Source organism: Podarcis tiliguerta (genome assembly GCF_965153285.1).
Source record: "Podarcis tiliguerta genome assembly, chromosome: 3".
NCBI lineage: Eukaryota > Metazoa > Chordata > Lepidosauria > Squamata > Lacertidae > Podarcis > Podarcis tiliguerta.
In genome coordinates this window covers 47980646-48008193 of record NC_139536.1, presented here as the reverse complement: position 1 = coordinate 48008193, position 27548 = coordinate 47980646, and the positions used below count along the sequence as shown (strand labels likewise).

Genomic DNA, 27548 nt, shown 5'->3' with positions numbered 1-27548 from the left:
CGTGAGCATCACACAGGAGTAAACCGGCAACCTCTTCCCCTTGTAAAAACTGAAGTGGGAAATCCCTGTATGAAGATGATCACTTCAATGTGGACTACAGCTCCCGTCAGCCCTGACTCCTGGCCATGCTGGCTGAGGCTGATGGGAGTTACAGTTCAGCAATAACTGGAGGGTCACAGGTTCCCCATCCCTGCCTTAGCATAACGGCAACATCCCAGAATTCAGAAACCTTGCACCTCTCTCCTGCTCCTCCTTCTGTCATATGTTATTCCCTGTGGTAGTTTCATCAAATGAAGCTTTTAACAATAAGCTATGCTTGCATGCCATACTTACAGTGAGAGCAGACAGGGCAGCACTCGCCATCAATAAAAGTGGGGCTGACACAGTGAACAGCTGGGCATGTGATTTTATTGCATATCGTTTTAGAGTTCTGTATGTGCAAAGGGGGGAAAAAAATACATGGAACCATTACTCCAATATCAGTCAATCTAAATACCCTATCTTTTGGCAGGACATTCTTCAAATGAAGGAAAAAGTAATATAATATTGAATTGCAGAGTTGGGAGGGATCCAAGGGTTCTCCAGGCCAACCCTCTGCAAGGCAAAATGTTCTTTGCAAGAATTATGCTTGAATACCTAAGTTTGCCTTATTGACAAAAAATGCACATCAAAAAGTGCAACTGGCACCATGCTATTTTCCATCAGAGACTTATGCAACTGACAATATGAGATGCCACACAGAAGAATGGGCTATAACATCCTCTAGTCGATCAATAATAAAGCTTGTAGTTTTGCATCAGTGACAGCAGGTGGGCCAAACTCTATAGCTGCATCCCCATTAGGGTTGATGACACCAAATTTAATTAGTGGTGCAGCATGAGGGATTGAGGAGGGCCCTGGCTACTAAAGTACAAGGAATTCAACATAGGGTGAGGTGAGCAGATTTCCATCTGCACAATGGAAATTGCCCTTCTTCGCCACTCTGCAGCTCCTTACATTCCTCCAAAATCTGCTCTGGAGGGTTATGGAAGAGGAAGGGGAAATCCCATTGTGTGAGTGGCAGTCTGCTCCACTGATGTATTGATTCAACCAGAAGAATATGTAGCCATCTGTCATAACAGTTTATCAAAGGCAACCTGCCAAATAAATAATAATAATAAATTGAAATTACAGGGCAGTGCAAAGCCCAACAGAAAGAGATAGATGCCTATTAAAATAGCCCATTACAGTGGTACCTTGGTTCCTGAATGACTTGGCTCCTGAACAAATGTCGCAAATGCAGAAGTAAGTGTTCCAGTTTGAAAAAGTTTTTTGGAAGCCAAATGTCCATTTCAGCTGCTAACATTGATTCCAGGGCCAATCAGCCAATCAGAAGCCGCGCCTTGGTTTGTGAACATTTTTGAAGTCAAACAGACTTCCAGAACGGATTGATTTTGGGAGCCAAGGTACCAATGTACTCCTGATTGGATGCAGAGCTGAAAAGAAACTCTATGTGATTGGGTGGGGAAGAGTAAATTATTCATTGATGCCTTACCTGGCAGTGACATTTTGTGCAGCTGTCCACAACCCAATGTGAATTATTCATAAACTCACGGCCATCTTGCCAACAAGCCGACTGGTTCTTGAGTGTTTTGTTGGGGCCAAGCAGTTCCGACACAATTTTCTCATTCACCTCAGACTGTACAATGAAACAGGTAGTGATGAATTGGCCGTTTTGCAATGCACCATGGTCAGAGAAGGGTGAAACTCTCACTAACCCTCAGCATAGAAAGCTAGGCTGCTCAGAACAGATTCCTTCTTTCACCCAGCTAAACTGAGCCAGAAAAGAAGCAAACAATTCATTGAGTGTACTGTTCATCTGGGCGCAAACGTCCCAGCTAATGTTACAATCTGGGCTTGCAGCGCTTACACATATCTCCATAAATTCTACTGAAGAGATTGTCTTCCAGGATCACTCATCTTCCTTAAAATGGAAGATGATTTCACTCTTGAGACATGTGCTAGACTACTTCAGGTTTATTTCAAATATGTGAAGTTGATTCATAACACAGACTGAAGCAGATAATGGAACAAAAGCCAGACAATGACAAACAAGGCACATTCATGTATTTTCTATATGATTTATCAGGGTACCTGCATATACATTAACACTGTGCAATGATCAGGGCTGGCCTGATGACTTCATGAGGTGGGGTGAAGCAGCCACCTCAGAAGGTGGGAGCCCCTGAAGGCACCCCACCTGCCCCACCACTTCCATCACTGGCAGAGAAGTGGCATGCAGCATCAGTGCTGATTTGCTGTGAGATCTCACCAAATCTTGTGAGATCTCACCAAATCTTGTGAGATCTCACAGAGCACAAGAGATTTGGTGATTTTCAGTGAACTCTCATGAGATCTCGCTGGATATTGATACTGCTGTCAATGCTGCTTCTCTGCCAGTGGCAGTGGCGCAGTGCAGCAGGCACGTTCCATGTCATCTCAAGTGGCAACATGGGACATGCCACCCCTGGCAGTGGTAGTATGTGCAACACACAAATACTTTAAGGATTAACCACCAAGAGGCTTTCCAGGGACTACGGTTTTCCAGGAGATGGGTAGGCATGGAACTGTGTAGGGGGTCATTTATCCTTTCCTCATCTGCCCCTGTGACGTTGTCCCAGAAGGCACAGCTATCTACTGGCAAGTCCCTGCGTCCCAGTAATCAGACTCCTAAATGCAGTTGCTGGAATGCAATATTTGCACCAGCAAGTGCAACAGTACCCTGCATGTGGTGGAGAGGGCAGTTTTGCCAGTGTCACACAGGTATCTAGATGGTGCCAAATCACCTGGCACTAACCTAACCACACCATTTGAGCACGGAGGCAAATCTGGTCCTCTCAATTGTCACCCTCTCTCTCCACCCCCCAAAACCCTGGGGCCTGTGTGTTCATCCTTTCTCTGGCAACTAGAACAAAATATCATCCAGCTGTCTCCCACGACAAAGTATTGTCTTAGCAGCACCAAGGCTGTCCTTAATGTGGTTCACATGAATCATTCCATGTGCTGAAAAAACATATGGAAGCTGGTTGCGGAGCCCAGCAGTCTATCCCATCATTGCCATGCTCTACGGATGTCTGCTTATTCAACAGATGGCAGACATTCTCCCCGCCTACTGATGTAAGCTGGTATAATAGCTCCTTCTCGTGAGCAGGGACCCTGCCCAATGAAGGTCCCCCTCCTTGCATGGCTGAGATCTACCTGTGTACGTTGGTACACACATAACACCTTGCATTGTCTTTCAACTTGTGTGTTGGGCAGCACACAAGCACACTCAAAGCCCCAGCAGGCTAACTGGCTGAAGATTGCTAACTGATTGTTGGGTGGAAGGAGAATGGAAAGCTGAGGGAGAGAGAATGGAATGGAACATCCTGAAGAAGGGCATGGCTGGATGCCTGGAACCTAGAACAGAAGCCACCCCACCCTTTCACAGCACTCAGAATGTTCTACCTAGTGTGTCCTCCCATAACATGGGAAGCTCCTGAGGTGACATCAAAACTAATACACCATCCCACTATTCTCAGACAATTTTCATACAATACTTTGGCATGTTTCCAACATGTATAAGTGTTCTCTTTATCAATGTCTGGTAGATACCTAAACAAAGGGTTTATTGAAGTGCCAGTAACTTGACTGTTCATTTGTTGCTGCTAATCTTGAGGAGCAATCGCTGCAAATGAATGACCAGACATCTAGAGCAGAACACACTGATGATACCTACCACTTTTTCTAACTTTTCTGTTAAGCTGTTGACAACAATACGCAGTCCAGTGAGTTCCGTAAACATAGACCCTAGCTCTTCACAAGAGCGATCACAGAATTCTGCCTTTTTCTCTGTGTTTTCACCAACATACTCTGTCATGACAGAAGGAAGGTGAAGGATCTCAGTGCTCTCGTTGATTGTGTTCACTTCAGCTGGAAGGGAGGAAGTAAAATAAAACCCATTACGTATACGCAACAGCTTTTCCCTGATTACAACTTTTGGCTCAAATTATACATTGGTACTAAAGGTGGATTGTAACTGTATCTCTCTTGGAACAAGTCTGATGCCAAATTATGCTCAAGGGTATAACAGAAGGATTTGATGTCGGCCCCTTCCAATTATAGTCATTCCTTTTCACAGTTTAGATTCCAGCTCTCAAAGAGGTCTGCAGGTTTAGAGGCAATGGGGAAGTCTTTTAGGAACACAGGACAGGGCAATTGAACATATGCAATGTTAAATACTATCCACTTAAAAGCTTAACTATGCTGATTGACATCTGATGCCCTTTTAAATGCGTTGTGGGAAGGGGGATTATTGGTTTGCTTTTGTTCTGATTTTTATTATGTATTTTGTGGTTTTTATATTGTAATTTTGTGTTGTGAACCTGAGATCTACGGGTAAATGGTGGTATACAAATATGATGATGATGATGATGATGTAGTCTCACATGTTCCCAAGGTTTCATGATCACTCTGGCAGGGGGCAAGAATGGGTTGAATGCTTGTTGACATTTTAGTCCCAAAGAATTATAAGAACACAGTGCTGATAAGATGACCATTTTGGCTCGATTAATTGAAAGCAATAGCTATAGATATAAGCAGTGGCAAGAAGCCACGAAAAAGGATGAATTAAGACTGCAACCCTATGCACTTTTAGTTGGGAGTAAGGCCCATTAAACCAAGTACAACTTAATTCTGAGTAAATGTGCATAGGCTTTTACTTGCAAGGTTCTTTTTTCAGGGAATGTTATTCTCTCCAAGCACTACTTTCTGGCTTCCAAAATTAAGGAAGTAAAGGTTCGGCATAGCCCTACCCAGCACAATTTATTTTAAATGTGTCTGAAGGGAATGAAGAAGCACAAGCATCATAGCTTTTTCTAAGCAGACGCATTTGCAGCAGATGCTTTTGCAGGCAGCAATATACGTCAATCAAAGCATACTTGCTGCTGGCACAGTGCTTATGCCAAAAGAGCATGTACTGACAACATAACCAGACTGTAAACTCAGGGACGCTTCCTCCCCTAGTTGTTATGTTTCTTGGCCAAAACCAAATCACTGAATGGGGAAAGAGTAGCAAGCATTTCCTTTGCACGCACGGAGCTGTGTTACTGTCATCCTCTTGGAGTCTCAGCCACGTATTTAAAAATAGTGCAAATTCAGATGACGTGCATCTCATTGTAGACATGCAAGAGGATACTCTGATACCTTTACATCATTATGATTTTGGGCAACTTTCAGTATGACTTATAGGATCTCATCTTTTATAGTTGAGGTGGTCACTTCCCACATTCTTGGGAGCCACTGCATTATTCAGAGAGCAGTTGGGGGGCTGAAAGTTTATTCTGCTGCACGAACTAACCCCCTCAGGAGTGGAGAGACCCTACAATAAAATTGGCACAATTTGGCTGTAAATGGAGTGCACATCATCAGGTACAGCATACTATATACTAAATCACAAGCAGAAATAAATGCTGTATTCCTGTACATCAGTGATCGGGAACTTGTGGACCTCCAGATGTTGCTGGACTTCCAGGTGTTGCTGGACTCCAATTCCCATCAGCTCCAGGCAACATGGCCAATGATCAGAGATTATGGGAGCTGGAGTCCAACCACATCTGGCAAGCCTCCCCTGCTATGCTATTGGAGCAAGCTGCCCTCCTACCATTCATCAGGTGGAGAGCATTGAACACTTCATAGGCCACAGGCAAGCATGGCCATCCCCATTCTATGATGTCAGGTAGATGCTATGCATATGTACCAGGGAGGATGTCCTACTGAAATTGGTGTGTGGTATATAACTGCTGTGTCCCAGCAGTGTAAGGATCTCCATTTGTGTAACAGGACTTTCCGCATTCTCCTCCCCCCAGCATGCCCTGTGCTTTCCCCCAAATCTGCTCCAGAGGGGAACCCCTAGAACAGATTTTGGGGAAAACAGGGGAAGGAAAGCAGGAAACATTCCACTTTTCAAGGAGAAATCTTTGCACTGATGGAAGGAGAGACTTAGCACTACATTGGCTTCCACCCACTGGGACCTACTTCTGAGTAAGCATGTAGGCTTGATCTGCGCATCATACCTCACATATTTTCACTAAAACTGATGTTCCTTAGGTACCCTCAAGAAACACTAAAGTAGCCATATGTTTAGTGGTAGTGAACAGAATACAAACTTATTTACCAAACGGCATTGCATTATAAAGGCCTCGTTCGCAGTAAGGATTACCAGGACCACACAAAGATGTGGTCTCCCAGAGAAGAGCTCATAGCTACCTTGCTGAGCCCTGGTCTTTTTTACTCCTGAACTTTGCTGAGCTAAAACAAGGTTTGGCTTAGCATGTTGGGCAAACCCAGGCTCATAGTTTAGCTCTCTCCTTGCGACCCATGAGCTGCAGCTAAGAATAAACCTTGACGGTACCTTGGGCTTAGTGAGGAGAGAGCTTAACCACAAGTCCTGGTTCAGACAACACAGGATGCCATACCACAGCTTAGTTCATCACAGTGTGGGATGCGGAATAAAAAAGACCAGGAAGCAGCCGAGAGCTCGTCTTGAGGAGCCTACACATTCATGTGGCCTCAATAAGCCATAGTTTGGCTTACCATATCATGCAAACCATGCCAAAGTCATTCTATTTTTCAGTATTACAACAAAGGGAGGAACCCACTCGAGGGTGGCCCTTAAAACTTGCTCCTAAATCTGTCACTCTATTCCTTTGCTTGTACTATCAATGGCACGGTAACAAAAATAATCGAAGAAGGTCGTGATCTGACTTAGATGTATTAATGTAAATCAGGAATGATTCCAGGACAGCAAATAATACTATAAAGCATTCTAAGGGCAGAACTGCATATTAGATCTGAAAATAAACAAAGACATAGACATACAGCTAAAGAATCAACAAAAAACTTTGGGAAGGGAAATGATTAATTGCTGCTAATGGAGCTAATCAATCTAAACATGGTGACAACAGTTAAGTAAACATTTTCCAAAAGTTTATAATGAATTGTTTCCAGTGCTAAGAACTTTAAATATCTTGGCTGTAGACCGGAAACCCTAAAAATGCAACACAGCACAATAAAGTAATTTATCATGAAATGCCACTTGCTTGAGTGTCATCTTGACTCAATGAAAAGATGTATTCTTGCCATGAAAATTTATGTAAGTCCCACATGTGACACTTTTGAGATCATTAATTTCAGATTTTGAACTGAGTGTTTTTAAGATTACTAAAGTCAGTGCAGTAGCTTTGTTGGCACAAACTATGGCAGAAGCAATAAGGGTAGACAGCCTGTGGAAGTAGAAGGCAACATCTGGGACCAGCCTATGATGGGAGTCTTGCATCTTTCCACTTTCTCATTTTTCCCCCCTGGTAGTAAACACGATTTACTCTGAAAGTCAAAATGGTTCCAAGTGGAAATGCTACTACTAATGTGCAATTTTATTTATTCATCTTGAAAAGTAGAACCTGGCCTTTCAATGCAGCTCACCAAATACTTCACATTTGATCACAGATGTTGGCGTTCACTTGTCTCAGGCTTTGTGTCTTAAGAGAGAGGCAAAAAAGGGGGGCAAGCTTTAGCCTTTTAAAATAAGTAATAAATAACATGTCTGGGGAGATGTTTGGACCTAAAATCGTCTCTTGTATATGTGTGCCAAGGATAAATGATGCTTCTTTAAAGATCAGCATTCATACAAAAGAGTCACCTGGCAATATCATTCTTTATAGTACAAAGGTGATACAAAGCCCTGAACAATTTAGGTCCAGGGTACCTTAGGGACAGCCTAAACCAGACATCCCCAAACGTGGCCTAAACCCATCCTAAGCTCCGTCACAGAGGTCATCTGTAGATGTGATTGGTTGTAGCCGTAGTTGGTGAAGCTCATCTGACAGCAGCATGAAACTGAGCCTTTGCAGAACTCTCTGTCAGTACAGATTTTAATTGGTTTCTTCATTCCGCATATTATCGGAAGGAGCCAATAGAAACTGATGGTATGTGTGGCCACGCCCTCAAATTACTGTGAGCAATAAGAATGGGACTTTTTCTTCTTCTTACCTGACTGGCTCCTCTGGCATCCTTTGCTGCGCAAGACATCCTCTATTGATGTTCCAAAAACTAGATGAATATTTTGGAGGAGACCCTGCAAAGAAGACACACACATACAAAATGTTTGTATCATTTAAGGTAATAGCAGATCATTAGTCTACTTCCCGCCTCCTTCAGAACTTCTTCAACCTTGACTGAATTTAATCATGCATAAATTGTTTGTTTATTTTATTCATTTAAATACCAAAAATTCCACCCTTCTTCAGCAGACCCCAGGGCTGATCACCACATAATTAAACAGAGAAATGAAGCAAAAAAAACAACAACGTCCTGCACAACAACCAATCAAATGCTGTCATCAAAACTGGTCAGATATCACATTACCCACAGGCCTGGAAGAAGAAAAAGGATTCTAGCTGGCAATGAAAACCATGGTGCCAGCCACACGTCGGGGGGGGGAGTGTTCCAAAGTCAGGGTGCCATTGCTGAAAAGACCCTCTTGCAAACTATGAACCTCCCTTAAATATAATTCTGCTAACAGGGCTGCCACAGACAACCTTAAACCTTGCATTTTTTCAGGTAGATGGGTCCAAAGTCAGTTAGGGATTTTTACATCAAGTCTAAAACCATGAATTTGGCCCAGTGTCTAATCAGCAACCAGTGCAAATGTTTAAGAACAACTGTATCATGAACTCACACAGACACCTCAGGAATCTGGCTGCAGTGTTTTCAACTAGTTTCAGTATTTGGAACATCTTCAAGGGCAGCCCCACATACAGTGAATTACAGGAATCCAAACAGGAGGTTACTAGAGCATGGGTTCCTGTGGCCAGGAAATCCCTGTCCAGGAAGAGCCATAGCTGGTGAAGTAGTCGTAGCTGGAAAAAATCACTCCTTGCCACTGTGATCACCTGGAACTCAAGTTTAAGAGTTGAATCCAATAGTTCCCTCAGACTTTGCAACTGGTCCTCCAGAGTGAATGCAACCCCCTACAGAACAGGCCATCTTCCTAATTCCTGAACTTGGGAGCTTTCTGTCTTGTCAGAATTCAGTTTCAGTTTGTTGGCCCTCATCCAACCTAGTGCTGCCTTCAGACACTGGTCAAGCATCTTCACAGCTTCATCTGAGGCCAATGTCAAGGAGAAATCTGTATTCTGCATAGTGATGACACTTTCCCTCAAATCTTCTAATGACTGCTTTGAAAAGTTTCCTATAGATCCCTAATGCTAATAGTAATATCTGAAACCAGAGAAACCACTGAAAAACCCTACCTCCGACTCCCAACTCACAGAGTCAGTTCAGGAGGATACTATGGTCACAAGCCATTGTGAGATTTGAGGAGCATCAATAAGGTTGTACACCCCTTGTCCTGACACGTCATCAATCAAGGTGGCCAAAAGCTACTTCATTGCTAAAACAAAGCCTGAAGCATAATGGAATTGGGTCAAGATAAGCGGCTTCCTCCAAGCACGCCTGCAGTTGCTCAGCTTCCACCCTCTCCAACAACTTGTCCAAAACCTGGATAGTTGCTACTAGCTGACAGTTGTGTCTTTAGGGTCCATTGAGGGTCTTTGGAAAGGGGATGTATTGGCCAAAGACTCAAATTCCTTATCCATGTTCCCATGTCTCAATAACTGAACCTGATCCCAAACCAGCCAAGACAGTGCTCTAGATGCCTCCACCAGAATGCATTAACAGTGGTGTCAAGGTCAGACCAAATATGTGTGACTTTGCCCTCAGAGTGCTTTGCAACTTTTCAAGGTAGGTTTATAAGGGCTCCGAAAGCTCCACCACCCAGAAAAGCTCTCCTGGGCAGTACTCGAGGTCACAATCCCCCAGAGCATTCAGGATTCCATCATATTCAAGCACAGACAATCCAAATAGGTCCTCCATCCCTGCATAGGGGTACAGTGACCACATATCCGAATTGCTAGAATAAATACTATTGTTTGTAGATAATATGTTGGTTCAGGGCAGTAATTTCTCAGCGTGGGAGACAATATTCCACCAGCTCTCTTGCTAATGCATTGCCAGAAGTTCTAATTGTCAGTTTCCCCAGCCACTCTGGGCAACTTACAACACATAAAAAAATTGCAAGACATCAGACACGGACCTCCTCAATCTTCTTAAGAAGATGACACCTTTGATCCACTCAAACCAAAAGCAATAAATGAAGAACAAACCTTGTTTACAACTCACGATTTGCCTGAAGTGAGACAAACCATGAGCCCAGATTTGAATGCAATGCTATGCCAAACTTTGACTTAGTCCTGAGTAACACGGTGGCAGCAGAACTGGAGGAGTGCAACAGTCATGACTTTTGCTGTGGGAACCCACATGGATTGGCTTAGTGTCACATGCAAACCAAATCCCAGCGTTCAGCAGCCAATGAGCCACCACGGAGCTTTCAGTAAAAGCACTCCAAACCATCCAGCTGAACTCTGGTTAATTCAGGTGAGCAGTGGAGGTTGGCATGTTAGGACAAAGTAGCCACTGCCCCACCAACTTCAGTCTGTCTTCAGCCAGCCCCCACCTGTTTGTTTGCTTCCTTCCTTACATCCAGACCATGGGATGGCACTGCCTATCAGCCTCCTCCCACTGCCCCTCAGTGTTGGCTTGGGAAAATTTCTTCAGGGAAAAAGCAAAGGAGAGGAACACAACCAGAATTTGCCGGCTCCATCTGTCATTGGTTCCACCTAGTGTTGGTCACCTTGCCATCCCAACGAACACCAGCCTCTACTCTATGTGGTTAAGTTAATTCTTTAGCCATCAGAAAGTGGAGCTCTTGGCTCGTGCTCTGAGGAATCATCCAGTTGAAGGAAAAGCAAAGGTAGTATTCTAATAGCCAAGAGATAGAGTGTCCATGAAGGACTTCTTCGGGAATGCTATGGGGTTCATTTTTACCTGACCATGACATTTGCCATTGAGGCCAGAACAAGATGCAGTGCAGAACAATGGTTTCCTGCCAAAAGCAGCAACCCCGTGTCTCCCTCCTCTCCTCATAAGTGTAGCAAACAAAATGTGTGGCTGATATTATTGAGTCATTCCCGCATCCTACCCCAGACATGACAGCCAGTGTGGTGTAGATGTTAGAGCAGCAAATCTTAACAGAAGCTGCCAGAGCAATTCTATACATTTCTCCTCAGGAGCGAGCCTCACTGACTTTAATGGAGCTTACTCCTTGGTAAGTGTGTAGAGGACTGAAGCCTATACGGCCTCCATGCTGCCTATCTACAACTCTTGGTGGACATTCAGAGGTTTGGATATAGCAAGTGGGCCAAATGTGTCAGGGTTTTAGACAGCTCCTTCTCCCATCTTGGAGTGGCTTCTAGACAAACAGCAGAAGAGACTTGTTGCATCGTGCTCACCCACCTTTATGGAAAACATCTCCATTTTCACTTCTGTGACCTTGGCACAGAGCGAAGATGAATCAAACAGAGATACCCCTTCCTCACTTGGGGCAAATATTTCTGCATCCATTTATAATTAGACTAAGTATGTGTGAAGAGTTTTCAGAAAGAGAACAGCACTGTCATTGCACCAAAGTCAAGGGAGAAGCTGGTTCTCCAAAAGTGCCAATTGAATCCCCTCTAATTCTGGCCTAAGAGTTTACATTGTTAAGCATACATAAGGCAAACTAAACAGGATCCAGGACCAGCACAAGACATTCTGCTGTCTGAGGCAGAGCAGCCACCATTTCACCACATTCTTCTCATGCCCACAGATTTATCCCTCTGCTGCGCAAATTTGCCACCCTTCCCATTGCACAGTCCAAGACAAAAGTCTCAGTGGGGCTACTATATGGGCTGCCTTCTGTCAGGATATCATTATAAGGCTGCAGTCTTATTCACACCAACCTCAGAGGAAGCCCCACTGAATTCATACCAAACCTCTGGGTAGATATGCATAGGGATTGAACTGCACGTCATTAACCTCACAGGTGTTGTAGGTTACCTACCCGAAAGTGAGTTTCTCTGGCAGATCCTTTTGTCACATACATTCTACTTTTCTCTGCTTTCAGGTTTTCATAGAAAGGCTCCTCCAGGCTCACACTGTCAATGAGGTCGCAACCAACATAGAGACTGTAGTTTTCCCCGGCTACTTGTACTGTGATGTTCTTCCATAGTGAATCGGCTAGGTCCACGTCTTCCAAAAGATACTTCTTCCGGAAGCCATCTACCCAATAGGAAAGTTCGAGTGAATTTTCTCGGCCATTGGAAACAATCTCAAACTGGCGCTGACCGGTGCCAGGGCCTTCCAGTGCCAAGAGGGTGCCCCTGGCCAGCCTGTCCTGCCTGAAGGTGGCTACAAGAAGGAAGCCCTCGTTTCGCTGGATCAGTTTAATAATCTGCTTTAATTTCTCCGAGTTAACCGGAGGTATGTGATCAAACCGGATGAAGCGGTATGCTGGGAGATTGGAATTGTTGCCCCGAAATACTTTTGCTCCAATTGTCTTCCTGTTTATGTTGCTTATTTGCAGCAAGTCAAAAGTGGACTCGTCCTCTTGGCCGTCATCTGCAAAGGCAACAACATGAAGGAACATGATTAACAAAGAAATGTAAGGCATGGGGTGATCTCATTCACCCTCATTTTATGAGGCAGGTCACAGATACTCCAATTTTCATAGATGGAGTAAACTTAAGTTAATTTGTTCAAGGCCAGCCAGCTAAATGGAAATGGACACTCGAGTCTCCCTGATCAAAATCCAACACACTTCCAATGAGCCACACTGACTTAAATGATGAAGAAAATGATCTGATGCTTAGGGTGGGTGCATGCTCAGGGAACCATCAGACATTATTAGAGAAACAGTAGTAGCAGTCCATACAAATGAGTGATCAATCAAACTTGGCAGTCCACCTAGCCTGACAGTCCTCTTAAGGGACTTGTAGAAGATTCTCTCCTAGCCCTGCAATCTGGGATTGTACCAGGGACCACATACAGGCAATCTTACGAGTCCTACCATTGAAGCCCCCATCCAATTGGGATGCTGGCAATCTGAAAATGGTGGCTCTTATGTGTCTTTGCCTATTACTTCTTCCTAATGGGATGTGAATAATGGCTGTTCATTTGGCACAAAACACCAAATTCAGTGACTCCATCTACTTGGTACTGCTTCTTGGAAAATGTGTGGAAAATATCCTTCATGAAACTGAATGGCTTAGATCCAGAGGTGCCTTGCTCAAGTTGAAATATACATATCTGCTTGTGCATGACTGCCTCAACAAATTCTCCTAATTTCTCTGTCTTGATGCAGACTCTCAAACCCCATCATGTGCCTCAGCTCTCAGGATTGATTTGGGGGGCAGAGATAATACAACAGAGTGAGCAAGAGGGGTGCAGGAAACTATACTGTAGTTGGAAGGGAGCCAGGTAACCCCACTGGCTGTGTAGAATTCTTCTCTGGATCCAGTCCAACAAAATTTCAAATCAAACTGTCTGCAAATATCCAAAGTGAGAACCTGGAAGCCATAGGGATGCCATATACAAGCTGCTCTTAATTTTCTTAGGGAATAGTAGGGTATAAATGCAACAAACAATAATAACAAAGCATATTTTTGTAGTTTTTCAGCTTGATAACTGAATCCTAATTTCCAACAAGGAGAACCAAAATATAAATACATTTTAGCCAACTAAGTAGTTGGTGCTGTAAAAGGGGGAGGTCTTTACACCACAAATTAATTTGACCAATTGATGCCAACCCTCAATTTGATCTACATACATATCCCTCCACTTTCCTTGATGCATTTATAGTAAGGTATATTATCTATGCAGGCTAGTTTCATATTTCAGGCATGCTATGGAAAGAAATAATTGAGCAATTATTCTCAAGACCAAGCCAAGTGAGTGAGCAGAAGCCAAGCTCCTTTTAAGCATCAGGCTACGGTTGCCAGAGCTTTAGTCCACTCTGGAAATACTTGGCCTCAATGCTACAGATATTTAAAGACCTACCTTGAGCCTCTGAGGAAATCCACAAAGCTAGCAAGATCGTCAGCCACAACAGCCAGCTCCTGTCCTGCATAATGCCTATGAACAAAGCAAGATGTGCACATTGTTGATTGTCTGTTTTTAAATTTTCCCATGTCTCCCACAAGCTTACAACAGAAGCAACTATTTTGAAAGCAAATGTTGGTTCTGTCAGATGCTATTTTATTGTTTATGTCACCTATTTCTAAATCGTTCTTCATCAATTAATTGCCATTCTATATTTATGTTTCTCTGTTGTATTTTTTAACTTGCAAACCAGAAAACTTTCACTGTTGTGTGGTAGACAAAGATTAAAAATCAACCCATCATTGGGGCATTTTTAATGAATCCTGGTATACACTGCAAACAGGACATTTATTACTTCTGACAATGCCTCTATATGTGTGAGAAGCCAGGTGCTTGATCCTGGCTTGACTATGATAAAATTAGTGAAAGCACACGCTTTAAATGCACAGTGCGGGGGAGGGGGAGGCTCAAGTGTTTAATATCCTTCCTAATAAATTCAAGGAAATATATATGATACAACCAGAATTGTCTTCAAAAGTTTTCCATGAGACGTCTGGGCTCTCAGATAGTCTACTAGTTATTGCATCTCTTAAATCCACTTTTGGCAAGCCGTAGAGCTACATTCTTGAAAGATAATGGTATTTCCAGCAGCATTTCACATGTAATTTAACTTATATATTAAGCTACAATAGCAAATTCCAGTCTCTCCCTGTCTCAGTCACACTCATTCACACATACATACTCTCTTACTGCTGGAAAGACAGAGACAGCCTGCTTCTCTATACCAATTGTGTCACATCAAGATGAAGTGATGCTGCGTCTCCAATCCAATCTCCAGTTACCTGAGAGTAAACCTCATTGTATTTGGCAGCATTTACTTCTGAGTAGACACTATTAGAACTGCAGCCCAGATCTTAGAAAAGTCAGTGGGATTTACTTCTGAGTAAACAAGCACAGGAATGGACTACACCTCTGTCTTGTGTCTGAATGGACTCAGGAGAGTAGACCTAGCCCTCTGCCGGATACATTTCTTGATGATTTCTCTACACCCAAACTTCTTGAAGAGATGCAAATTTAAATCTCACGACCTGCCCTAGCCAAAATTATAGGTTCGCAGCTGCAATCCAGAGTAGATTCACTAGGTGTCCCATTGAACTAGGTGGAATTTGTTTCTGGGTAAATCTCCCCCATCCACAGCTTGCATCCTTATCTGCTGCACTTTCCCAAAGAAGACACCAAAACTGGGTATTTTTGTGCAAGGTGAATATTTCCAGAAGTGGGGTTGTGCACATAATTAATTCCTCTGCTTCATTATGGTTGGATTGTACGGGCTACAAGGATCGCACCGTACTTTGAAGTCACCTTATCAACCCATGCCCTTATCATAAGAAAATCAGTGCCATCCCTAGACACAGAAAGTCTACAATGATGCTATATAGAGTGACAAAGACCGGGTTTCCCTTAGGAAGCTCTGCTGTCCTGCTTAAACTCCAGTGAAAAGAAAGAGTTCCCATCACTCTCACAGGGGTGTGTACATGAGAACTTCCTCATGACAGTGCCCCAAAGGAGTTCCTGCATCTTAGCCTTGAAAATTTTTTCTGGAAGCTATCTAGGGTTGCACCATACAATGCACTAGATATTGATCAGACTTTGCATTGGCCCCTGTCCTGTCAAGCTGCTGTGAGCATTTGCTTTTTGTGTGTGTTCCCAGCTGCCATTCCTGACAACGGGGCTTGCACAAGAAAACTTCCCAGTGGTGGGTGGTGCCCTTTCTTCATCCTAAAGATCTACGCCCTTTTTCAGCCCAAGTAAAAAAAAGTTTTCTTTACAAGGAAGAATTAGGGAAAGAATGGGAAAAAAACCGGAGAAACTACCCAAGATTGTTGACAAGAATCGGGTCCAGTGCAATCTTAATCGTCCCATTCTACTGAATGGCATTCCCATACGATTTACTCAGAACAGACGCACTGAAATTCACATGTTTGAGTTAGGTCCATTCATTTCAATGAGCCTACTCTGAGTAAAATTTAGTTGCATACCACCCGCTGAATTCAATGGCCCTTACTCCCAGGTAAGCGGAGTTATGATTGCAGCCTTAGGCTCCGGTCCTAGGCACCCTTCTAGGTTGGAAAACTGCATACATAGGATGCTTGCACTTAATCTCCTTTGACTTAGGTCCTGCGATCTCCCCCCCTTGATTTGGCTCCAGCCCATTTTCTTTATTTTTAAGACGACCCTAGGGAGCAAGTCTCCTTTCACTCCTTGGAGGTGGTGCTGCCAGGGTCTCTCGGGGGCGTCCCTCTGTTGACCCCCACCCATCCACCCACAATCCGGCTCCAACCTGTCCGCACTGGTCCCAGGGCCGTTACCTGGCACGCAAGTCCCCCGCGATGCTCTTGAGAGCTGCTGCTTCCCAATGCAACTCCAAGCAGGCGGCGAGTTTCCAAAGTCCCGTGGCGAGAGCGCGAAGCCAAGTCAGCTCCCTGCAAGGGCAAGTCCTCGGCCGGGGAGGTGCGCGCAAAAAACCCCGCTTCGCCTCTTAGCCGGGCTGCCTTTCAAAGCGGCGCTCGGCTCGCCTGCTTTATATAGGCTCCTCTCGCATGCGAGGCCTGTCAATCAGCCAGCGGAGGAAACGTTCTTGGAAGGCGTCTCTCCGCGGCAATGACATAATTCCCCATTCCGAGCGGACAATTTGCTCGCTCGCCTACCTGGAAGGCGAGCCCACATCCAGCCACATCCTGAACCACAAGAATCCCCCCTCCTCCCCCCCACCCCCAATTTGGCAGCTTTTCGTCTGGGGAAGGGGAGGAGCGAGGGGGAGAAAGGAATGAGGCATGGTCACACCTCCTCCCCATTCCTAAACACTTGGGAGGAATTTGGGTGTTTGGGTTTTTTTGCCTTTGTTTTCATCCAGCGATTTGATGATCCCGTTGGATTTCCTGGTGGGACAAAACGGGTCCAGATTCTGGATGGCCGCTTGGAGAAGAAGCAAAGGATGAATGCTGAGGAACAGTGAGTTACAAAGTAATAATAATAATAATAATAATAATAATAATAATAATAATAATAATAATAATAATAATAATAATAATTAATAATAATTTTCTTATTTATACCCTGCCCATTTGGCTGGGTTTCCCCAGCCACTCTTCACCCAAAGCTGAAGAAGTGCCTTATAGGCCAACTCCCCATCCCTACTTGGTGTAGATTTTTTTCTGCATTTATTGCATTTTTAATCCCACCTTTTTTCCTTCAAGTTGCTCCAGGTGGCATACGTGGTTCTCCTCAATTAACCCTGTGAGGGAGGTCAGGCTGAGAAGCAGCGACTGACCTGAGGTCACCCAGTGAGTTTCATGTCTGGGTGGGGATTTGAACCCTAGTCTTCCAGGTCTCATTCCAGCACACTGCAATATACTGGCTCTCCACACAGAAGCTACATCAGCCTGTGCCAACGTAGTGGCCTCAAGATGGGGCTAGTGGGAGTTGTAGTCTAAAAACTCTGGAGGGCACCAGGTTGGCACAAATGGATTGAGCATTCCCAAATCCTTACAGATGGCTGGCCAGCCTTTGCTGGAAGATCTCCAGCAAGGAAGAGCTTTACATTCTTCTGCCACACAGCTGCACACAGGAAGTGGGAAGAAATCCTCCAAGGGTACGGCACATGACCAAGCACAGCTTCCTTACCTCCACTCCCACCCCAGGAGGAGAGAGAGTCAGTCTCAGGATATTATTATTATTATTATTATTATTATTATTATTATTATTATTATTTTGTAGCCCACACATCTGGCTGGTTTTCCCCAGTCACTCTGGGCAGCTTATAGTATATTTTTAAAACATAACAAAAATATCAGACAATAACCTCCCAATACAGGGCTGTCTTCAGATGTCTTCTAAAAGTTGTGTAATTCTTTATCTCCTTAACATCTGAAGGGAGGGTGTTCCACAGGGCAGGTGCCACTACCAAGAAGGCCCTCTGCCTGATTCCCTGTAACCTCACTTCTCACAGTGAGGGAGGAGGACCTCAGTGTCTGGGTTGAACGATGGAGGTGGAGATGCTCCTTGAGGTATACTGGGCCAAAGCCGTTTAGGGCTTAAAACAGGCATAGGCAAACTTGGCCCTCCAGATGTTTTGGGACTACAGCTCCCATCATACCTAGCTAACAGGACCAGTGGTCAGGGATGATGGGAGCTATAGTCCCAAAACATCTGGAGGACCGAGTTTGCCTATGCCTGGTTTAAAAGGTCAGCACCAACACTTTGAATTGTGCTAGGAAATGTACTGGGAACCAGTGAAGATCCTTGAGGACCGGTGTTATATGCTCCCGGTGTCTGCTCCCAGTCACCAGTCTAGCTGCCACATTCTGGATTAGTTGTAGTTTCCAAGTCACCTTCAAAGGTAGCCCCACATGGAGCGCATTGCAGTTGTCCAAGCGGGAGAAAACCAATGCTTGGACCATTCTGGCAAGACAGAGTGGTCATCTTTCTAAGTCCTTTCTTTGTATATAGGAAAGACTAAGTTAGGTCAGTACTTGTTCTTGAAGAACAGCTGCCTACCTGAGCCCTGCACTCATCAACTGTACAAAGGTGATGCTGGTGGGTGCAGGATGGGAGAAGAACATCAGATTGATGCTAGACATTACTGTAGGATTCAGTGAGTTCATCCTGTTCACACAAGGACCTCTTCCACTTGTACTGGCTGCCCATCTACTCCTGAACCAAGTTTAAGGTCCAGGACCATTTTGCTGGATACAGCCCAGTGACTTCTACCTCTCTGTTCTCTGCTTCTGATGCTCATTTTATGTCGTGTTTGTTAATAATAAAAATGTTTTTTAAAATAATAATAATAATAAAGTTCCCAGGATGGACAGGCATTTCCACACGCCGTTTACAAAATTGTCCACACTGACTGGCAGCAGCTCTCCAATGTTTCAGACACAAGAGACATTCCCAGCATTGCCTGGAGATGCCAGGGATTGAACCTGTGACCTCCATGCAAATGTTCCATCACTGAGCTACGGTCCTTCCCCAGTCACCCATACAAGTACGAAGGAGCCTTTGGACAGGATGATGCAGCCAGCCACCTTTTTATTTACAACTGAACATGAGGAGGAGAGATTCAGAAGCAAGTGCAGAGGTAGGTATTATATATCCATTGCAGGGAGAGAGAGAGAGAGAAGGAAGGGGCTGAACTAGATGGCCCTTGGGGTCCCTTCCAACTCTGCAATTCTATGAGTCCCAATCAATATCAGTCTTCTCCCTCCAGAAAGCTCTTAGCAACACACACTAGTCCGGCAAAGCTACTGTTAAGGCAGAGAGTTGTGCAGAGACCTCCATGCTGGCAGGTGGATGTGATTGACGGGACATTCCATATGCTTGGAACAAGGGCCTTCTTGTTAAGACCTAAGAGTGCTCCTTGTCTCTAACTCTGATGAACAGGATGGCTCACGGCGGTATGCATGGTCCAAGGTAAGATAAAAAGGAAGACTCTCTTTTGAGAACCTTCAGAGGATGCTTCTTTCCCAACCAGCTTGCACGTATTATCAGTAATATGGGAAGGCTTCTAGACAAGTGTCCCGATAAACTTGTACTGTTGTACCCCTCTTTTTAGACATTAAAAACTGGGTGCATTGTGCCTATAGAGCAGGATTTCGGTTATTGACAGTGCAATCTTTTTATGCATGCCTACTCAGAAGTCAGCCTCATATGCTTCCATGGGACTTCCTCCCAAGCAATTGCATATAGTAGTGTTTCCCAATTGGTGGTCCACAGACCCCAGGGGTTCCATGTAACCCACCCAGGGTCTTCATGGCACATACCCATCAACTTCAGGGACATCCTGTTTGTGGGGGGCTGTGCTTTTGTGTGAGAGCACAGTGGCCAAAAACATGTGAGCCAAGTGCACATCTTGCGCCAGTTCGTGGCGCCCCAAAATGGTGCCATACTCTCTTGTGTGGGTCACCTGACTCACGCAGGAATGTGACCTGGAAGATGTGCACCCCAGTTTTGTGCTGGGATACCTCGAAGGGTGTGGTGGCACTATTCACATATCAAAAACTTCCACAGAGACATCAACATTTTCAAAAATAGGGGGGGGGGTCCATGGCTCGGCTTTTGAAAAACAGGGAGCCACTGGTGTACAGAACTGCAGCCTAAAAGTATGTTTTGCTACAAACCAAGATGAAAGCACAGGATCCATTTTCTCTCAAGGAGAAGCCTGTCAAAAAAGAGATGGGCGCAATGCAATTGTGCGTGATTCAGAAACATGCCTACCACACTTACTGACTGTTCCAATTGCTGAACTTCAAAAGTTGTGGGAAGCCGTGCCTGACGTGGATTCCTTCTCCACTTTTCTAGCAACACTGTCTCCTTGGCAGGCGCACTAGCGTGTGGAATAAACCTGGCCCTCATTAGCTGGGTTGGTGCAAGGCTTGAGGCCAGATAGCAGCAGCAGCAGCAGCAGCAGTCACCGCCCCTGCCTCCCCAGCTCCAGTGTCAGGATAGAGCTGGGGGGAAGGCATGGAGAGGGAATGGAAGAGCTGCATATTTCACTTCTGGAGATGCTGGCATGCTGGGGAGGGGAGGGGGAGAAGCTGCAGAGCAGCAGGAGTCCGGAGGGAGGGAGACTGACAGAGCGCTCAGGCAGGATCCAGCTGTAAGGCAAGAGCCAGAGGGAAATCTCTTCAGCGCATAACGCTACGCTACACAGGCAGCCTCCGAGCTCCAGACAGGAAATTCTCCACCTTGCTCTGCCTCACCTCTAGATGTGTAGAGTGGTTTTATGAAGTGGGGTCATGCTTAAAAAGCGGCTGGAGAATTTAAGGTTCCTTTTTGCCGTTTCCTAGTTCAGGTCTTCTGCTCCTAATTCTCATGGATAGCAGATGGTGGTAACCTTCTTCCTGAACTTGCAGCCTGCATCAGACAAAGCAGTCTCTCCTCACAGAGGTCAAGACACATGCATAGCATGAACATAATAGTACTCTCCTGCCCATGATGCGATTCCCAGCCACTGGCATTCAGAGGCACATTGACCCTGATTGCAGGGGTTCCCAGCGCTGTTTTGGTGTGGCAACCCACAAGTCCAGTTAACTTGGTTTGGTGACCCATGAATTAATCATCACATGAATTCTGGACTGAAGGCCTTCTTTGCCACCAGCGAGCAATTCCTAAGTATTAAAATGTAAGACTCCGGGCTTTCTGGGGTTTGGTTACAAGCATCAACACTGCACTATAACATGCCAACAGAACAAAAAGTTGTAAGAGGCATTCATCATACCACTTAATGATTGCAGGTGATAATTATTTGGGGTTTACTTATAAAAGCTATGACCTACCACAGATGAATCGTGACCCACAGTTTAAGAAATCCTGCTCTATAGTCACTGTGACTAGTAGCTTTTGCTAGCCTTATGCTCCATGAATAGGAAGCCCCCAAGAAAATATACAGTGGTACCTCGGGTTACATACGCTTCAGGTTACAGACTCCGCTAACCCAGAAATAGTACCTCGGGTTAAGAATTTTGCTTCAGGATGAGAACAGAAATCATGCTCTGGCAGCGCGGCAGCAGCGGGAGGCCCCATTAGCTAAAGTGGTACTTCAGGTTAAGAACAGTTTCAGGTTAAGAACGGACCTCCGGAACAAATTAAGTACTTAACCTGAGGTACCACTGTATATAAAAAAGGTAAAGGACCCAGTCAAGGGCAACTATGGGGTTGCGGTGCTCATCTCGCTTTTAGACCAAGGGAGCCAGTGTTTGTCCACAGACAGCTTTCTGGGTCGTGGCCAGCATGACTAAAACTGCTTCTGGCGCACTGGAACACCATGACGGAAACTATAGCGCACGGAATCGCCATTTACCTTCTTGCCGCAGCAGTACCTATTTATCTATGTGCACTGGCATGTTTTGAACAGCTAGGTTGGATAGCATACAGAGCAATGGGAGCTCACCACGTTGTGGGGGTTCGAACCACCAACCTTCTGATCGGTAAGCCCAAGAGGCTCAGTGGTTTAGACCACGGCGCCAGCAGCATCCTGAGTGCACCAGCAGTCTCCACTTGCATTTTCCAGCAACTGGTATTCAGGGAACAGTAGCCATTGCTAGTCTTATCCTCTGTGCATCTGATAAAACTTGTTTAAAAGCATACCAGTTGGTGGCCATTACTGCATGTGTGAGCTCACCCCTCCGGTAGAAAGCCTCATTTTGAATCCTAAATAGAATTCTGTGAGAGAACTGGATTTGCCTCAGGAGTAAAAACGAAAGACGCTTTGCATTATAAATCCTAGAACATTTTCTTCAGCACCTGCTCAGCGTATTTGGGGATTTGTCATATTTTATCCCCATATATGCTCTGCTGAAGAGGTCAACAATTCCAAAACATTTAGAAAATCGTGAAGAATGGTCTCCTGCTAAGAGAACTCACTTTGCATTTGAGCATGGAGAATCCTGGATGGAACCTATATAGTTTTCTTGCTGTAGGTTCCAAGCTGTATTTTAAGTTTCATCTGGAGGCCCTTCCATCATCCAAGGCCGTACACTTATGGTTCCTTTGCCGCACGATCCGTCCCCCTGCTAAGAAGACAACAGGCTGTGTTCAATTAGAATAATTGATAACTGCTCCCATTTTGTGGAAAGCTGCTTCAGATTTTTTAAAGCATCATCATTTTCAAACCTGAGGGGGGTTCAAATTTTGTCCTATCCATCATGTATATAAAAATAAGGGCCCAAGCTGTGGATTTGGGGATGTTCTGCCTCTGGCTTTATTTTGTAAATCCAAATCTCCAGTGCTTTCCTTCACTGCTGTTGATCTATCGATGTAATGCTCTGAGCTTGTGTGCTTTGAGCAGTATATACAAGGCCTTCATGAAGTGCTGGAACTCTTATCATGATAAAATTGCCATAGGTGCCCACTTCAGCCTTCAGCCAATGAGAATTGTAACCCAAAACATATGGATGGAACTGGGTTGCCAAAAAGCTCCCCTGCTTGCTGCTTTTCCTCACTCACCAAGGACCTTACAAAAAATCAAAAAGTTTCACTCACACATCACAGGTCCAGCTTCCGTGCTGCCACTCAGGGCTGCCATGATCAAACAGCAGCCTTTTCCTGCTAAATTTTAGTAACTTCAGGTATGAGATCTCTGTTTTGTAGGGTCTTTACTATGCTTTGAGCAGGACATACATGGCAGCTCTAGCAAATTGCTGTCTATTCTTGGTTTCTTAAAATTGACTTCACATGGTATCCCCACTCACTCTCTTACTGGCATCAGATCAATCAAGAGACTATCAAAAGTTTCTTTCTTCCAAAAAATAAAAATAAATCTTTTAGCAAATTTATTGCTTCTGTTACTACCCACATACTATATGCCAAGGAAATTAAGCTTATGATGTGTGACATTCCACCCACCCATTTTGGTGATACTACAATGCTTGTCCATTTATTCAATATTCTACTGTGACTATACATTTGAGAGAAACCAATGATACACTCCCTTGATGACATTCCCTCTGCCCCAGCCTCTTTCTTTTTAAGACAAGAGCCAACACTGATATGCTAAAATGTGTGTGTGCACGCACACACGTACTTTACTAGCTGGCAGGGCAAAATATATGAAACAACCAGATCAGTAGTGACATGTGCCAGGTTGTAATCTGTAAATTCAGTCCAATAAATGATAAGAAAGTTACAAAAAAATGAAAAGAAAGTAACACAGAGGTTTGATGATGCCATGGAATAAGGGTTGGAGACTCCGGCAGGCAAGAAGTTCACCTCTGTTCAATTTCTGCAAATATTCACATTGTGACCTTCCCTTAGGGAACCAGAAACTCCAATAAACTTTCCTATATTGGATTCATTCACTGTCCCAAGAAAGCGACTGATAACATGCAAATGTGTTTTAAACAGGCTGTGAAATTACAGTAATAAAGTTGTGCATGAACACAAAAGAGAGAGAGAGAGAGATGATAGATAGATAGATAGATAGATAGACAGACAGACAGATAGATATGAAGTCCAGCCAGTTAGAACCATAAATCAATAATTACCATATTTTTCCGTGTATAGGGTTTTTTCCAAAAAAATAATGTCAACAATTAGGGGGCGTCTTATACACGGGTAGTGTCTTCCCCCATTTTCCTAAATCTGAGTCCCCCAAAATAGGGGGCGTCTTATACATGGGGCATCTTATAGACGGAAAAATATGGTATCCATAGCATGGATTCCGCTGTTATGGCAGAAGCAAGTCCCTCTTGGGGTGTTAATGCTGTGAACCCCTCCATTGTAGGCTCAGGTTGTATATATGTGTAAATAAACCATATCTTATAAACTAATAAGAACAGATACTACACTTGATCTTAGCCAAAAGGCCAACACCACAGTCTCTACTGTACTTCATTCCAAAGGCAACACAAACCCTTGATAAGTACATCGAAACCCTGGAACCACATTGCTATGAGATTAGAGTGGCATGCCACAATAAATTCTGGCTAGATCCAGTAATCACATATAACAAAGGGGAGCAAGACAGCAGTTATTCTTTACAGAAAGTGTGTTTCCCTTTCCTTGCTTATATGTGTGGGGATCTTTATCCTGGCATCCCCAGTTGTTGGGACTGGAGCTGGGTAGGCTGTTTGTATAACGAAGCTTATATTTCCATTTGGGCACAAATAAAGTCAAATCTGGGAGTGAAATAAACAGATGCACAGCAAATCAAAAGACATAGACAGAACCCAGGAGCATTCGTTCCTCAGTAATGGTGCTACCCAATCTGTTATGGATTAGCACCTCCTGCCCGCCCGCCCGCCCCCGTCCACAATCTATCAAATGTGGCAGACAAATCCTGCCAATGAATGTAGCAACTCAAATGCCATCTGAAGCCATTGTTTTCATGAAAAAGTGTTTGGTGTGTAGAAATCCCTGTCATGGAATGATGTGTGAGTCACAAGGCCGGGAATATATCTCAGCTGATGATTTGTGGCATTAATGGGAGAAGGTCAACCCTCTGGTCTGCTTGGAAGACCAGTTTGCTGAGGAATTTGATTTCGGTGTCTCATCCAGCTTCTGCATTACGGAAGTTTGTGTAAGTGTGCAGTGACAGCCAAAAATGCTTTCCAGAATTTCCACAACACAAAGGCCTGCCAGAGGTTTCTATTGCGTTTTCATCTGTCTGTAGGGCCAGCTCTTGCAGTGGGCTAGCCAAGAGCTCAGAAAGGTCCTTCACTGGCCCTGGCCCCAGCCCCAGGCCTCGGGGGGTGGGAGAATCAGTGCAACAACCTTGGCCTTGGGCTTTAGGACACTCCATGTTGGTAACAGCCACAGTTGGCTCCTTGCAGCTATTGCTACCTAGGAGCAGGCACTCTCTGAGCACTGACTGCACAGCACACAGTGGAGGTGCAAGAATTTACATCTCAGGAACTTTATTCTGGGATATAACAGTAGGCAACCTTTATTTGGGATATAAATGTGTAGCTAACATTTATTCATTCATTTATATTACAACTTGACCACTTCCTGACTAAAAATATTAGGAATTGGGACACGACCAGTGGCAAGGTTACAAGCTTGTTTGTTTATTAAATTTCCATACTGCTCGTCATCCAAGGATCACAATGTGGTTTACAACACGCTCAAGTTCAATACATACTATATTTCGCTAGATCTGCACTAATGTTTATAATGTTAAGCAGGCATTTATGCAGAAAAGTATATACATTTCAATAATATCTACATTGTAAGGCTTGCATTGCACATTGTTTATTTTCCTAGTTTCGACTGAAATCATCCTCCCATTTACCTGGGAGTAAACTTCACTGAATTCAAAAGGACTTGCTTCTGATAAGGTATGGTTAGGATTGGACTGCTATGCGTTTTTCTTCAAGGAGAAACAAAACATTTTAGTTTTGTGTATGCTCTAGTGGAGCAGAAGCTTTGGGCTCCTCTGCCAGCACTAGCCCACCAGTCTAGTTCTTAATTTTTAAACAAACTTTCCAACAGAAGTCATTTAGATATATTATAGAGATAATATTTTCCCTACTTTCCTACATAACTGTATGTATGTATACATACACCCACACCACTTTGGGGGCAAAGCCCTATTTTAGAGAGTACAGAATTCTGTTTCTTGATATTTATACTAATTTAAATTAATTCTCTATGTTCATGGTATTGCTTTTCTTTTCTGATTCAGAAGACTCTCCATCTGACATGCCATCCATGTTACAAAACCGTCTGGAAGTTCTAGCCTTTAAGTAGCTTAAAAATTAATTCTGAGAGCCGAAGTCCAAACCAGCAATTCTTAATGGAGACCAAGGCAGTGGACAGATTATAAACTGAATCTGTTACAAGAAAGAGAAGCATGGAAAGCAGAAAGAATAAATAGCTCATTCTAAGAACAGAAATGCCTTTTGCCAGGTTTTCTTTTGTGATGCACTATTCATGGAAGATAATTCTCTGGCTCATGGAAAAAGCAACATCATTTTTGGATGGATCTGCTATTCTACCTCAGCCCAATCGGTATGTAGTATAATCCCAACAAATACCTCTCAAAGTTTTGGAGCAATATTGTGCAATATATCAGGGCTGTCTATTTCACTTGTGCAGACTTGGAAACCCTCCATTCTGTTCTTTCCATTGACATTCATACCAATACTGACTGCGGCAAAAAGCATCTTTTCCGTGTTAGTGTATATAAACTGCATCACTGAGATTTTCTCGTTGTCCGGACCTCTTCCTCAGCAGACACTCTACCTTCCCCTGCCTAGTTTGTTTAAAAAGACTTGGTTATCTCATTCCACAACCCTGTTGAAGCGCACATCACATACTGCAGTCAGGATGGGGGGAAACCACTGAGAGATACAGCAAAACAGTAATGCTTCACCATGAGCCCAGCCAATCCCAGTGCTGCTTGTTCTAGCTAACAGTGACTTGCCAAGGCAACAGGCGGGATTTTTACTGCTATTCTCCCTGCCTAAAAAAAGAAAAAGATTCCAGAAGTCTTTCCCCTGCTTGTGCATAATGTAATGAAGAAAGTTTTAGGTCCACAGTTGACAGACTGGCTTAATAAATATCTTTCTGGGATGCTGGTAGAAATTTTCCTGAAACTCTGAGTCAAGCTTCTAGGAGGCCAGACTTAGGACCTCAACTTTCAGATATTGGAAAATGCTTTCACAACAGCCATTTGTTATTATGGTTCACAGGTAGGTAGAGCTGAGGGAGCAAGAAAAATGTTCCTCCAAAGTCCACTTTTTGACATCTGAGTTCAGCTCTGGCCTGCCAGACCCAATGGGTCATTATAAGGAAAAAACCTTCCCTAGACTGGCTATGTGAACAAGACAACAGAGCCAGGAAGAGGGCAGGGGGAAGATGGCAGGAGGGAATAGTACCAGGTTCCCTCTCAGAAGGTTTTCTTCACATTAGGAGGCCTACTGGGAAGAACCGTTCTAGATTATCTGTCCGTTTCCATCATGCCCTATTCACAGGAATCTCATGGAGAACCCCTAGAA

The 27548-nt window shown here is 44.2% G+C and overlaps 1 protein-coding gene across 1 annotated transcript in view; it reads right to left on the bottom strand.

Moving 5' to 3' along the window:
• THBS2 (thrombospondin 2) overlaps window positions 1–16811 on the bottom strand; it is a 47719-nt gene extending 30908 nt beyond the window's left edge. Inside the window, exons 1-7 of the mRNA XM_083434045.1 lie at window positions 16422–16811; window positions 14011–14085; window positions 12017–12573; window positions 8068–8152; window positions 3758–3951; window positions 1535–1678; window positions 334–430 (exon numbers count right to left, since the gene is read on the bottom strand). Of these exons, the coding sequence (XP_083290171.1) occupies window positions 334–430; window positions 1535–1678; window positions 3758–3951; window positions 8068–8152; window positions 12017–12573; window positions 14011–14080 (1147 nt within the window). The 5' untranslated portion in view covers window positions 14081–14085; window positions 16422–16811. The remainder of the gene's footprint in view (window positions 1–333; window positions 431–1534; window positions 1679–3757; window positions 3952–8067; window positions 8153–12016; window positions 12574–14010; window positions 14086–16421) is intronic.
• Between the last annotated feature and the right edge of the window lie 10737 nt (window positions 16812–27548).